This window comes from Carlito syrichta, unplaced genomic scaffold (assembly GCF_000164805.1).
Source record: "Carlito syrichta isolate Samal-C Ts95f unplaced genomic scaffold, Tarsius_syrichta-2.0.1 Scaffold117951, whole genome shotgun sequence".
Lineage (NCBI taxonomy): Eukaryota > Metazoa > Chordata > Mammalia > Primates > Tarsiidae > Carlito > Carlito syrichta.
The window spans coordinates 1,035,425-1,050,266 of NW_007062047.1; the positions used below are offsets into that span (position 1 = coordinate 1,035,425).

The window sequence follows — 14,842 nt, forward strand, 5'->3', positions numbered from 1 at the left end:
TCCACTCACCTCAGCCTCCCAAAGGCGCGGGATTACAGGCTGAGCCACCGAGCCTAGCTGGAATTTTTAAAACATAAACTTTCTGGCTAGGCGTGATGGCTCAAGCCTGTAATCCCAGCACTTTGGGAGGGTGAGGCAAGAGAATTGCCTGAGCTCAGGGGTTTAAGACCAGCCTGGGCAAGTTGGTGAGAACTCATCTCTACAATAAATCAAAAAATTAGCCAGGCATAGTAGCGCACGCCCATAGTTCCAGCTACTTGGAAGGCTGAGGCAGAAGGATCACCTGAGCCCAGCAGGTCGAGGCTACGGTGGCCATGATTGTGCCACTGCACTCCAGCCTGGGCAACAGAGTGAGACTCCAACTCAAAAAAATAAAAAATAACAAACTTTTCCCTCAAGTCACATCTCTGCTCAAATAGCTCCCATTACAAAAACTGGCATCTACACAAGACCCTGTGTCCTCTGCCCCCCATCATGCCATATCAGCCACACAGATGTCCCCTTCCTTCATGGTTCCCTGAACACACCTGCACTCATTCTACTCCTCTGTGTGTCCTCTGCCTGGGTCACCCTTCCCCAGAAGGCCACATGATGACATGTTCTAGCCCAGCGTCACAGCCAGGGAGGCCATCCTTGACCACCAGCCTCTCCTCTGTGCCCTGCTTTCCCCTTCCCCAGGTGAGGCCAGATGCCTGCAGGTCTACTGTCTCCATGAAAGGGCAACGCCACAGTGCCAGGACCTGGTATATGTGCTCTGTGCCTAGTCCCCAGCCCACAGAACATGCCCCATGCTCCAAGTGCTCGGTGACACACTGAGGTGGTGAAGCGGCTGGCCCAGAGGTGCCCCTCAGAAGCCAGCCCTGCCCTTTTCCCTGGGCGCCTGCAAGGAGGCTGTGCTTAGCTATGCCCTGCTCTGAGAGGCTCAGGCCTCATCTGGCCCAGTTCTGGGACGTGTGTCTTAGGGAAGACCCTGGAGGACCAGAGACCAGAAGCTGGTGGCAAAGACCCCACATGAACTTTTGAGAAAACTCACTCAGCCAAGTATGGTGGCTCACGCCTGTCATCTCAGCACTTTGAGAGGTGGAGATGAGAGGACTGCCTGAGCCCAGGAGTTCAAGACCAGCCTGGGCAACTTGACGAGACCTCGTCTCTACAATAAACCAAAAACTCAACCGGGCATGTTGGCGCATGCCTGTAGTTCCAGCTACTTGGAAGGCTGAGGTGGAAGATTGCCTGAGCCCAGCATGTCAAGGCTGCGGGGGCTGTGAGCATGCCACTGCACTCCAGTTAGGGTGGCAGAGTGAGACTCGAGCTCCAAAAGAAAAGAAAACTCACCTGTGGGCCTAGAGACGATGGCCGGGAACTATAAGTGGTGTCTTCCGGGGCTGGAAGCTGCCAGGGTTAGGGCTGCCAGGGTTAGGGTGTGGGGTTAGGGCTCAACTTGTGCCCTGTGGTGGGAGCAGTTGTAGTGCTCTGCTTGCTGTCAATGTGGGGAGTGCTGGGGTGACAGGTGGCCTGGTCAGGTCAGAGTCTGTCAGGGGCTTTGCCGGCTGGTTTGGGGCCATGCTCCCTTACAAGCTGCACCATTGGGAGGACCCCGAGGTCATCTTTGATCCCCTTTGGACACTTGGTCATTTGGTCACTACTAAAGAAGAAAGAGGCAGTGGGGCTTAGGGTGTGCCCTGAAGGTGGGGGAAGCCCGGCTGGCCTCTGGCCCCAGGGTCAGAAGGGTTTGGGCCTGATCTGAAGAGAGAAAAGCAGTAGACACGCTGCTGGGCTTCCATCACACTGGGCAGCTCTGTCTCAGCAAGTCAATACCATTGTCCTTGTTACTTTAACATTGCTGATTTCAGCCTCGTTAGTTTTGTGGTCTTGTGTGTATTTAGTTTGTAAATGTGTTTGCTGCAAAACAGGCTCTGTGACTGTGTGAGAATTGTAACCATAAGGAGCTGGTACCCAGTCTTATGATTATAATCTAGTCATGCTATCACAAAAGCAATGAGGTCAATTCAGTCCAGAAAAATCAGGCGCTTGAGGTGTCCCAGCCCCAGAACCTGTGATTATGTAGATCCTGAGCAAGTCGTGTGACTGTTACCACAGCATTGGCCAGGGCTTAGAGCTCTTCCACAGATTGGCTTGTTCTAGCACAGTCTAGGTTTTCTTTGCAAGGGGCTGTGGCCTCCATTTTTGAAAGCTGAGCCCAATTCTGTAAACCCATAAGAGAGACTGCTAATCAGCCCTCCTCCTGGTCTAACAGTCAGCTGTGTTCTTGTCAACATCAGAGGTCTCCTTCTCCTTTGTGTTAACTGGTCCCCATCATTTGAAAGGAAATTTTAAAAATCTGAACACTTGCGCTGGGCACAGTGGCTCAAGCCTCTAATTCCAGTACTTTGGGAGGCTGAGATGAGAGGATTGCCTGAGTCCAGGGGTTTGAGACCAGCCTGGGCAACTTGGTGAGACCTCGTCTCTAATAAATCAAAAAATTCACTGGGTGTGGTAGCTTGTACCTATAGTTTCAGCTACTTGGAAGGCTGAAGCAGAAGGATCACCTGAGCTTGGCAGGTTGGCACTGGGGTGGCCATGAGCATGTCACTGCACTCCAGCCTGGGTGACAGAGTGAGACTCCAACTCAAAAAAAAAAAAAAATGAACACTTGCAAGATTCAGGTTCTGTTTAAAAAGCTGTAATCCCAGCACTTTGGGAGGCCAAGGTAGGAGGATCGCTTGAGCTCAGGTGTTCAAAACCAACCTAGGCAACATAGCGAGACCTCATCTCTACAGAAACAAAAGATTAAAAAGCATTAACCAGGTGTGGTGCCTCACGCCTGTAATCCCAGCACTTTGGGAGGCAGAGACAAGAGGATTACCTAAGCTCAGGGGTTCAAGACCAGCCTGGGCAACTTGGCAAAACCTGGTCACTATAATAAATCAAAAAATTAACCTGGCATGGTTGTGCGTGTCTGTGGTTCCAGCTACTTGGAAGGCTGAGTTGGAAGGATTGCCTGAGGCTGTGGTGGCTGTGAGTATACCACTGCCCTCCAGCCTAGGTGACAGAGTGAGACACCTACTCAAAAAAATTAAATTAAATTAATATGAAATAAAAAGCTATCATCCCCGCACTTTGTGGGTGACCAAGGTGGGAGGATCTCTTGAACCCAGGAGCTCAAAACCAACCTGGGCAACATAGCGAGACCTTGCCTCTACAAAAACATAAAAAGCAAAACTGTGAGACTGGAGGGGCGGGCGCAGGATAGAGAAACGGACACAATCCTCCTGCACGCTTTGCGCGTGGCTGTGCTGTTCACTCCCTGACTCATTCTCCTTTTGCAGGTACTTTTCTCACTTCTACATCACCTCCGTGCTATGGAATGGCATCCTGCTCTGGTGCCTTGCTCAATCTCTGTTCCTGGGAGTGCCTTTTCCAGGCTGGCTGCATGGTTTGCTGAGAATTCTTGGGGCTGCCCAATTCCCAGGTAACGACTCCCGGGCTTGTCTTCTTGCTGGGCCTGCCTGCAGGGGAGCAGTTCTTGGCAGCAGGGCCTGGGAAGTGAAGGGTGGGGACAGAAGAAACCTTGTGTGGTTATCACCGTCACCCGGCAGCCCCAGGCAGCCCCGGGCCGTCCCAACGTCTGGGCAGAGCCCTTCAGCACACTGTCTCCCTGGTCCCAGCCAGGGTGAGCTGTGCTCAAGACTGCTGCTCCTCCCTGCCAGTTGATACTTTAATACTCTGATAGTGGGTACACTGTGGATCCATTTATAAAGAAGTCTTTACCAAAGGGGAAAGCCTTGGGGATCCATCAGGTCTGCCTTGAAACATTTATCATTTAAACTGTTCCAACCAACTCCATAGAAATTTGATTAAAAATTACTTTTTAGCGTTGGGCGTAGTGGCTCACCCCTGTGGTCCTATAGCACTTTGGAAGGCAGAGGCAAGAGGAGTACCTGAGCTCAGGGGTTCGAGACCAGCCTGAGCAACATGGTGAGATCTCCTCTCTATAACAAATCAAAAATTCTGCTGGACATGGTGGCACATGCCTGTAGTTCCAGCTACTTGGAAGACTGAGTCAGAAGGATCACCTGAGCCCAGGATGTTGAGACTGCCGTGACCGTGAGCATATTACTGCACTCCATTCTGGGCAACAGAGTGAGACTTTGACTCAAAAAAAAAAAAGTCCTTTTTGATAAATGTGAAAAAAAGGTGTGTCATGCTGTGTGACTTTGGCTATATAATAAAAGTGACTGTAAAGAGTTGCAGTTTGTCACATTCATGCCAGATAAAGGATTTGTAGAACAGGTTTTAAAGTGAGAACCCAGGGGAAGCCATGGGGTAACCTCAGTTAAGGTCAGGTAGAGGGAGAGGCAGAACCAGAAACAAGCTGCTTTTTGTTGTCTCTGTACTTTGTCCCTGGATGAGCCTTTTCTGTGAAGCCAAGGACCAGGATGCAGGAGAGCTGTATGTCCCCAGTGGGAAACTTCCCCTGGAAACTTTGATTGTGGGTATTTGGGGGGTTAATTGTGAGGAACTTTACCCTGTTCCTAAGGAGTTAGAACTCAGTTTCAGCTTACTTAATTTAAGCTACCAAAACAGGCAATGCTCAACCAAGCCTGTCAAAATCAGGACAGAGGACAGTCCCCTGGGAATGTGGGGAGGAGCAGTACCTGGAAGGGAGCACTGGGGGTGCTGGTCCTGTTCTGTTTCTTTTTGTTTTGTTTTGGTTTTTTGAGTTGAGGTTGTCCAGACTGGAGCGCAGTGCCATGGTCATGGCTCACTTCAGCCTTGACCTCCTGGGCTCAGGCGATCCTCTCATCTCAGCCTCCAAAGTAGCTGGAACTACTACAAGTGTGCCACCATGTGCAGCTAATTTTTTTATTTTTGGTAGAGACAAGCCCTCACTATGTTGCCTAGGCTGGTCTCAAACTCCTGGGTTCAAACAATCCTCCTGTCTTGGCCTCCCAAAATGCTAGGATTATAGGCGTGAGCCACTGCACCTGGCCTGTTTTTGTGTGTGTGTGTTTCTGGTTTTTTTGTGTTTTTTGTTTTGTTTTTTTTAGAGACAGAGTCTTGCTCTGTTACCCAGGCTGGAGTGCAGTGGCATGATCACAGCTCACTGCAGCTTCAAACTCCTGGGTTCAAGCGATCCTCCTGCCTTAGCCTCCCAAAGAGTCCTGTTTCTTGATCTGAGTGCTGTCATATAGGTGGGATGGGTTGAGTTTGTAAAAGTATACTAAGTTGTATCTTTATAGGGTATGCATGTGTGTGTATCTCATTTAAAAGAAAGAAAAACCAGGTTTTATGGGGGCTTTTTTTGAGTTGGAGTCTCACTCTGTCTCCCAGGTTGGAGTGCGGTGGCACACTCACAGCTACCGCTGCCTCGACTTGCTGGACTCAAGCGATGCTTCTACCCCAGCCTTCCAGATAGCTGGAGGTACAGGTATACGCCACCACACCCAGCTAAATTTTTTTTTCTTTATTGTAGAGACAAGATTTTGCCAAGTCTCCAGGCTGGTCTCAAACCCCTGGGCTCAAGCAGTCCTCTTGCCTCCACTTCCAAAAGTGTTAGGATTAGACATGAACCACCGCACCTGGCTTATGTTTTTTGAAAGCAGTTTTTCTTTGGACTTTTTGGGGGGCAGAGGGACGAGAGGCAAGTGGGAAGCCAGATCGTAGGCTCACTGTCTTCCTGTGGAAGTGAAAGAGTGCACAGCTCCGTTTCTGTTCCTGCCCATTACCCTCTGCCTCTGTGGATGCCTATGGTCCTGGAGACCTCACAGGTGAGACCACCCAGGACATCTAGGGACTCCTGACATGGGTGGCTGGACCAGAGGCCCACAGACCCGTCCCAGGAATGTCTGTGGAGCCTTGGAAGCCGAGTCGAGAAGCTCTGTCACTTGAGCCAAATGCCATGGCTTCACTTGACCCACTTCTAAATGGCTAAGAAACTGGTTGGGGGTGGCTTCTGGGCCCTTGCTAGCTCTCGCCCTGTTCTGTGCTCTGTTGAAGTGGGGAAGCATGCAACTCTAGACTAGCCCCGGAAGCAAGGCATGAGCTGCTGCCCTCTGATGCACAGGTGATGGGGCGCTGTCGGCCTTCCTGGTGCTGGCGTTCCTGTGGCTGCACAGCTGGCGGCGGCTGCTCGAGTGCGTCTGCATCAGTGTCTTCTCTGACGCCATGATTCATGTGGTGCAGTACTGCTTTGGACTTGTCTACTATGTCCTCGTCGGCCTGACGGTGCTGAGCCAGGTGCCCATGGACGGCAGGAATGGTGAGTGGGTCCTGTGGGCTTCCCCCCATCCCTGCCCCCCATTCTCTATCCCCCCAGGCACCCCCAAGCCAGAGCAGCAGGAGCACCCTGAGAAGAGCAGGTGAGCGGTCCCAGCCCTCTCTGCATGCTAGGAGTTGGTCTCTACCTGTAGGTTGAAAAAGCGGGCATGCCCAAGGGTATATGGATTCCTATAACCAAAAACCGAAGGGATAGTAAAACTGTCCTGCTGGGAGGCTTGGCTGAGGATGGAGAAATGGGGTGTAGGTTTCCTGAGGGGATCGGGCCCTTGAACTCAGTGGGGTTGGCCTGTGGCGAGCGAGGGCGTGTGGCCAAACCTGGGCAGGAAGCAGGGGCACAAGAACCGTTATGACACAGCTGTTCTTCATGAGGCTGCTGAGGCGGGAGGACCAAGGGACTGGGGCCAAACTGTGCCTTTATGCCTCTAAGCTCTCACCAGCCAGGAGAAGGGAAGCAAAACCCTGATCCTATGTGTGAGGAAGAAATGAAGTGGTGTCTGTTGTGGGGGCAAGGAGTGTCATCTAACATGTATGGCTATTTTTTTTTTTTTTTTTGAGTTGGAGTCTCACTCTGTCACCCAGACTGGAGTGCAATGGCCACTCCCAGCCACCGCAGCCTCGACCTGCTGGGCTCCATCGATCCTTCCGCCTTAGCCTTCCGAATAGTCGGAATTACAGGCGCGCGCTACCACGCCCAGCTAATTTTTTGATTTATTGTAGAGATGAGGTCTCGCTGTCCAGGTGGGTCTCGAACCCGCGGACTCAGGCAATCCACTCACCTCAGCCTCCCAAAGGCGCGGAATTACAGGCTGAGCCACCGAGCTCGGCTGTATGGCTATTTTTGTAAAACAGTGCATGCTTATTGTAAAGAATACAAATCACTTGGGGTGATCGAAGGGAGTGTTTAGTGCTGGAGTTAACCTGATCCTGTCGGCTTGTGTGTATTCCAGGACCATTGTCTCTAAACCTAGCGCCCTGGTTTCCTGGGCTGTCCTGTACATCCACATCAACTGAGGCTGAGCTAGATAGTTAAGTTGGATTCCAGCATCAGAATCCCCCAAGAAGGTCCTCCCCCTGCTGTTGAACAGCCTGAGGCCTCTGACTAGAGGGGTCGTTTTGAAGCAGGACTACAAACGGTCCTCAGTTCACAGCCTTTCTCAGCTCCACTTGTGAGCATCATCGAGCGGGCGCCTCCCAGCGGCCTCAGTGGGGACATGTGTACGGAGGAGTTGCCCTTCCTGGTACCCAGTCCTGGGCTTTCCACACAATGGAACTGCTGGCGCAGCGAGACCCGCCGACTGCCGGCGTGTCCACGCGTGCTGGCATCTCGTGTCTCTTCCGGGGCTCCTCTGCGGGCTGCCTCCATCCTCAGCCTCCTCCTGCACGAATAGTCGAGAAAGGCAGCCAGGGTGCCCGCAGAAACAGCCTCCTAGGCATGGCTTTCGGACGCTGTCTTCTGTTTCACTTCCTGTCCTTCAAGGAGTCCCCCTGGGGTCCTTTGGGACCATACTGGGGGAACAGGTTTCAGGACCTCGCTGAGAGAGAACATGGTAGGGGCTGCCAGCCGCAGGCCCTGCTGGAAATAACGTGGCTTGGGCCAGCCACTGTGGCTCGTGCTTGTCATCCTAGGACTTTGGAAGGCGGAGACAAGAGAATTGCCTGAACCCATGGGTTTGAGACCAGCCTGGGCAACTTGGCAAGGCCTCATCTCTACAATAAATAAAAAAATTAGCTGGGCGTAGTGGTCTCGTGCCTGTAGTTCCAGCGACTTGGAAGGCTAAGGCAGAAGGATTGCCTGAGCCCAGCAAGTCGAGACTGCAGTGGCCATAAGTGTGCCCCTGCACTCCAGCCTGGGCAACAGAGAGAAACTTCAACTCAAAAAAAAAAAAAAAAAGAAATAACATGGCTCAGGAGTCCGGCAGGCTTGCATCGGCTGTCCTTTCCCCTCCAAGCCACAGGGTCCAGAGTCTGGGACACATACTCTGCAGGGCTCTTGTGAGAATGGGAAGAAGTCTGTAAACTGATGTGAGCTCCAGAGGGGCTTGGGTCTCCCTGACTTCTTCACTGCCTTGTCCTGTCCTGAAGCAGTGCCAGCCTCAGACATGCAGCAGGCTGCCAGTGAATATGTAAATCAATAAATACCAGTGGGTTGAACCTCAGCCTGGGCCTCCCACCTGCCACCTGCCACCCCGCCCCTGCCTCTGATTCCGGCCTTATTCCTATGGCCCCTTTTCCTTCACAAGGAATTTCTCTGCATTTAGAGCTGGGGACTTGGTAGTGACTTGAACTTCCAGACACTCCTTAGCTCTTAACCCGACACCGACTTGCTCTCGAAGCCTGTCAGATTTAAAACTGTATTTTTCACATTTTATTTTTAACTTATGCAGAGGCCCTGTTGTTAAGTGACGAACATTAAAAGACTAGTGGGTTGTTTGTACGAAGTGAGTTTTTAAGAGAAATTGACCCGGGTAGACCCCGTGGGGTCTCATGACATTAGTTCCTATCCCCCGACTCCCATGTCTGCACCGCATGGGGTGGCAGGATACTTGGTTCTCTTCCTGGAATCCTGTCCAGCGGCTCCCTCTTGGCTAGAGCCTCAGGCTCTTGCCCATTAGCAGTGGACCACTTTGTTTCTTCATCAGGACTCTGACCAGGCTGGCTACCTCCTGCGGATCAGAGGGTCGTCCTAAAGGGCTTTCCTGATGCCAGGGCTCACTCTTCAGCTCTTGCATGTCTGTGTTCCTCCTCCTTCCTTGCAGCCAGAGAGGAGAGAGGAGGATGATACTGGAGCATTTTACTCCTGAAGCCCAACCTCTCTGACCAGGTTCTCTCCAGCCCAGCTAGGGTAGCCCTTGTCATGCCTCAGTCTCCATGACTCCTCTCTCGAGAAGCCCTTCAACCTTACTGGCAATTCTCTCCATTGCCCAGAGCCTGTCAAGTCAACATTCTACATTGGGGATCTCCCTAGCAATGGCTGGGCAGGGCAGCACAGGGGGAGATTTCCTTAGGAAGTGTTTTCCTGGCAGTAAAACGTACAAAAGACAACCTAAAACCGGGCTTGGCAGTGGAAACACAAAGTGGTCTCACCCTTCAGGAGTGAGTCATGGTAGGAGACAGAGCTGAACTCTGCTCGAAGCCTCTGAAGCAGGAGCAGGGGCACGTGTTGGTGAGGAATTCCCTGACAGCACCATAGCCACCATCCCGGGAGCAAATCTTGGCCTACACAGACGGCTCCCTCCTCTGTACTTGGGAGCTCACAGTGGGTATTTCCTAGTCAGGAACAGCTTGCGTGGGTACTGTGTTTCTACTGACTTAATAGTTTTTTGATTTCCTGCACCTCTGGCTTCTTGGAGCTGGCTAACGATTTGTATTTCTGTAGTTCACGTGCTAGGGGGAAGCCTCTTGATGCAGGTACGGTGGTTCCATGTCCTGGGAACGATGCTCTTCATCTGGGCATCAGCCCACCAGTACAAATGCCACGTCATCCTTGGCAACCTCAGGAGGAACAAAGCAGGTGAGACTCGGGGCCCTGTATGTGGGCTTCTGCCCTGGAAGGCAGCTCCTGTCTCCTGGTTCCCCTTCCTCCTGCCCTAGCTAGTCAACTCATTTATATGGAATATTCATTTGTGACAAGACACCTCTCTGGGCCATTGAACTTCCTGTCTGTAAAATGAGTATTATACGCTGAGAGATCTATTGGCCCGGTGTGCCCTGACACTCCGCGACTCTGCCGTGCCCATGTAGCAGCTATGCTGCACGGTGTGTCTGGTCAGCACATGACAGACAGGCTCTGTTACCCTAGAGTCAGTGTCATTTCCGTCCAAGGTGAAAGACTCAACCTGCCAGTTAGCTTGTGTTGACTTATCAGAGGTGCTTTTCCATGAGACTTTTTGAAATGTGCAAAATGAATCATTTTATTTAATATGTATTAAGTGCTTATTTTGTGCCAGGCTCTCTTCTGAGTACTTACACATAGCTTCACAGTACCAATATGAGATGAGCACAGTGTCATCCTCACTTACAGATGAGGAAACTGAGGCAGAAAGAGGTTATACAACTTATCTGAAGTTACACAACTGGTAAGCGGGAGAGTCAGGATTTGAACTTGTGCAGTCTGATGGGAGTCTAAGCTCTTAGTAGTGTGAAGGATTACTAGAGGAGCTGGCTTTCCGTTTATGCTTGTGAACAGTCCACAATATCACCTAAGTGTGTTACTTTTTAGCACATAGTAGACGGACGGTGGAAGTGTGGCCGGATGGTGGTGTGCACACAGGGGGGTGGGGCTCTTTTCTAAATAAGAGTTTCTGCAGATGGTTTGGGTAGTGAATTGGTGAAACTTCATTTTTATAACTCTGAATGCTCATAACATCTTCTTTTACCATCTCAGGAGTGGTCATTCACTGTAACCACAGAATCCCTTTTGGAGACTGGTTTGAGTATGTTTCTTCTCCTAACTACTTAGCAGAGCTGATGATCTATATCTCCATGGCTGTCACCTTTGGGTTCTACAACTTCCTGTGGTGGCTGGTGGTGGCATATGTCTTCTTCAGCCAGACCCTGGCTGCTGTCCTCAGCCACAGATTCTACGAGAGCAAATTTGTCTCCTACCCGAAGCACAGGAAAGCTTTCCTACCATTTTTGTTTTAGGATAACCTCGTTTATGAAGAATGTGAATTTGGAGGTCACGGGTTCCATCCCTAAGGACACCAAGGTCCAGGGACCAAAGCACAGTCTGCAGAACTGTTTGAAACTCTCTGTTCCACTTTTGTAACCCAGAAGTTCTCACTGAATGAACCGGGTACTACCCCTCCAGAAAATGAATCTTCAAAGTGTCTTCAAAGAAGAAATACTTCTGGCAGATCTGGGATTGCCATGTCTGCCTTCTGAGATGCTTTACAAAGCCAGCCAACTGATACAAAGTAGGACGAGACTTCTCCACGCTCCTCTGCAAGGAAGCTAGCTAAGCTAATGGAGAGCGGCCAAACAAGGGAAAAGACAAGGTCAGCTGTGACTGCCATAGCCACGCAGGGAAAGACAAACTGGACTATAGAAAAATACAGTAGGTGCTCAATCACTGCTTGTTGCATTTTAATAAAAGCAGAATAACCTTTGGAAACAACAATATAATTTTATGCCAACATTCTCAGGGAAAAATGAGTGTGTTGGAGTTTGTTTATGGTTTCATGTATTCCCAGAAAGCTTTATAGGTTTTATAACTATCTGTTAGCCCTTTCCACTCATCACCCTAGGTCACAGCCTAGCAGGAAGTTTTGTGGATTTTTGTGTGTTTTTTTTTTTTTGTCGGAGTCTCAGTCTGTTGTCCAGGCTGGGGTACAGTGGCACGCTCACAGCCACTGCAGCCTCGACCTGCTAGGCTCAGGTAATCCTTTTGCCTCAGCCTCCCAGGTAGCTGGAACTATAGGCATGCGCCACCACACCTGGCTAATTTTTTTATTTATTGTATAGACAAGGTCTCGCCTTGTTGCTCAGACTTGTCTCGCACTCCTGGGCTTCAGGCAGTCCTCTCGCCTCTGCCTCCCAAAGTACTAGGATTACAGGCATGAGCCACCATGCCCAGCTTTAACAGGAAGTTTTGAAGCCTCTTTAATTTAATACTTTTTTGACATCTCTTTCAAGGGAGTACTGAAAGAATGAAAGCATCAGAAATTAAAATGTTTTATATATATGCACCGCAGCCTTCATCAACGAAATCGGCATCCTGGGATTGAGGGTCATGCAGCTGCATTCATAGATACTCAAAATGGATTAATATCTGCCTGAGTTTACTTCAACTAGTAGAATAAATCTGAAGATATTTAGGAATGAAGTTTAAACCCAAAATAACATAAGTTAACTAAAATACCTGTTATTAATTCAGAGGGAAATAAATACCTAGTGTGAAAGAAAATCAGAAACTTGAAAAATAATAATATAGCCTGGGCCACACAGTAAAAATTGCACATTTGGGGCACATGAGCTTTTCTGGCTTATTGGCTGAGGCACTAACTTTATTCTTTTTATGAAATGTCATCTTACAGCCTAAATACTAGAGTTTTGCAATTATACGTGCCTTGCCATGGGGAAAGAACTTCATTAGTAACGATACACAAATGCACAATCTAAAATACCTCCCTCCACCTCCCTGGAATTGTAAACTGAGGCTGTTAAACTGAGGCTGTTAAACTAAGATTCTTTTTAATGTGATGTTAAGTACATGTATGTCAAAGCACACTCAAACATTCTTAGAACAATTCTGATGTAGCATTTTCTCTCCCATCAATCAAACACCACTTAACATTAATCTGTTGCTCAGTCTACTCAAATAAATGGCATATTCAGTTCACTTATCATTTGAAATTTGCTTTCTTTAGGAGCAAAACTGTTTGTACATTGGAAATGGAAAGTTTATTGCAATTTGGTCTTATTCTCCACACAAATGGAATTTTTTTGTTTGTTTGTTGTGTGTTTTTTTTTTATTTGGAGTCTCACTCCTTCGCCCAGGCTGGAGTGCAGTGGCATACTCACAGTCACCACAGCCTCAACCTGCTGGGCTCAGGCAATCCTTCTGCCTCAGCCTCCCAAGTAGCTGGAACTACAGGCATGCACCATCACACCTGGCTAATTTTCTTTATTTGTTGTAGAGGTGAGGTCTCTCCAAGATGCCCAGGCTGTTCTCGAACTCAGGCAGTCCCCTCACCTCAGCCTCCCAAACTGCTGAGATTACAACCTTGAACCACTGTACCGGCCATGTATATATTTTTAAACTAGGACTACAGGCGTGAGTCACCACACCTCACTATATGTTTTTAGAGAGAGGATCTCACTATATTGCCCAAGCTGATCTTGGACTCCTGGCCTCAAGTGATCCTCCTGCCTCAGCCTCCCAAAGTGCTGCGATTATAGGTGCAAGCCACCATTCCCAGTCTAATTTTTTTAGTAACAACTTGGATGGGGACATTTTTTATTTCAACTTAATTGTATTTTATTTTAGCATGCAAGTTTATATCCAGGTGAGACTAGGTGTTTGGCTGATGTTTTAGAATCTTACTGTATGAGATGAAATACAGTGAGTGAAATAACGAGCTTCCCTGTGACAAGCCCTCTCAGGAGTCGTGGGAAGGCTTCCCACCCCAATCCCTACATCCCTCTCACTCCATCCCTGTTTCTTTTCCTTTTCCTTCTTTGCCCAAACATTGTGTTTCTAGGCAGAGGTAAAAAGAGAATAGCAATGTCCTTGATGGGGTTCAAAACAAAGCACGTGGTCTCTGGTGAAAGCCAGTGGAGAATAGTTGACATCATGCTGCAGGTGCGAGTCAGTCCTGTTTTTTGTGTTGGTGAAAGCAGGCCGGCATGGTAGCTCATACCTGTAATCCCAGCACTTCAGAGGCCAAGCAGGAAGATCACTTGAAGCCAAGAGTTTGAGACCACCCTGGGCAATCTAGTGAGACCTCATCTCTTACAAAAAATAAAAAAATTAGCTGGGCATGGTGGTGCATGTCTGTAGTCCCAGCTACTTGGGAGGCTGAGATGGGAGAATCACTTGAACCCAGGAAGTCAAGGCTGTGGTGAGTTGGGATTGTGCCACTGTGCTCCATCTTGGGCCCAGAGACCTCAACTCAAAAAACAAAGAAAATACTCCATGTGCTTAAAGGGAGAATGCCAGAGTTGGCAGATTCTTCACAAGGATGATCCAGAAACAGCTCAGAGGTGGAGATTCCTGACTTTCCTGTCTGCTTGGTTGAATAGCCTTAGTCTTTCTACTTCCTCCTTCTCAGGGGAAATGCCATTGAGCTACCTGGGAGCAGCAGTCCCTGGATTCACTGCTGACTAAAACTGCTGAAACAGCCTCTGTTTTGGTTGAGTCTCCAAGTCGTGTCTTCTTCTACACTCTTAACGTGAGCTTCCAGGGTACATGAAGAATGTTGTAGCCACAAAGCTGTGTCCTGTTTTAGGTGGACACTACATGGGTTAGGCTTTTTACTCAGTAAACAGTTATTGCCAGAATTCCTACCAAAAAAAAGAAAACTTATGCAGATAATTTTGTATGCAGTTTAGTAGTTACTCAGTTTAAGGAGGCCTTAGTGTCTGCATGACTAAAGTATCTGAAAACTCTAAGGAGATATTGCAAAATGTGCTGATATAGTAAAGACCTTAAAATGGTAAATGAGCAGCTGGGCTCAGTGGCTCAGCCTGTAATCCCAGCTCTTTGGGAGGCTGAGGTGAGTGGATTGCCTGAGCCCGCGGGTTCAAGACCCGCCTGGGCAACTTGGCAAGACCTCATCTCTACAATAAATCAAAAATTAGCCGGGCATGGTAGTGCACACCTGTAGTTCCAGCTACTTGGAAGGCTGAGGCGGAAGGATCGCCGGAGCCCAGCAGGTCAAGGCTGCAGTGGCCGGGAGTGGCCACTGCACTCCAGTATGGGTGACAGAGTGAGCCACCACACCCAGCCACAGGGGGAATTTTTTTACTCCTATAACCTATCTATGCAATTTCTGCCCACTCTTTCACATCACTTATCAAGAAAATAATTTCAACTGGGCTTTATAAGTATATTAGTTTA

The 14,842-nt window shown here is 49.2% G+C and overlaps 1 protein-coding gene across 1 annotated transcript in view; it reads left to right on the forward strand.

The window, feature by feature from the left end:
• The window catches only part of SRD5A3 (steroid 5 alpha-reductase 3), a 19,447-nt gene extending 8,052 nt beyond the window's left edge, over positions 1-11,395 (forward strand). The window contains exons 3-9 of the mRNA XM_021707433.1: positions 679-743; positions 3,330-3,472; positions 4,428-4,492; positions 5,705-5,771; positions 6,068-6,262; positions 9,659-9,793; positions 10,667-11,395. Coding sequence (XP_021563108.1) covers positions 679-743; positions 3,330-3,472; positions 4,428-4,492; positions 5,705-5,771; positions 6,068-6,262; positions 9,659-9,793; positions 10,667-10,926 — 930 coding nt within the window. The 3' untranslated portion in view covers positions 10,927-11,395. The remainder of the gene's footprint in view (positions 1-678; positions 744-3,329; positions 3,473-4,427; positions 4,493-5,704; positions 5,772-6,067; positions 6,263-9,658; positions 9,794-10,666) is intronic.
• Positions 11,396-14,842: the final 3,447 nt, after the last annotated feature.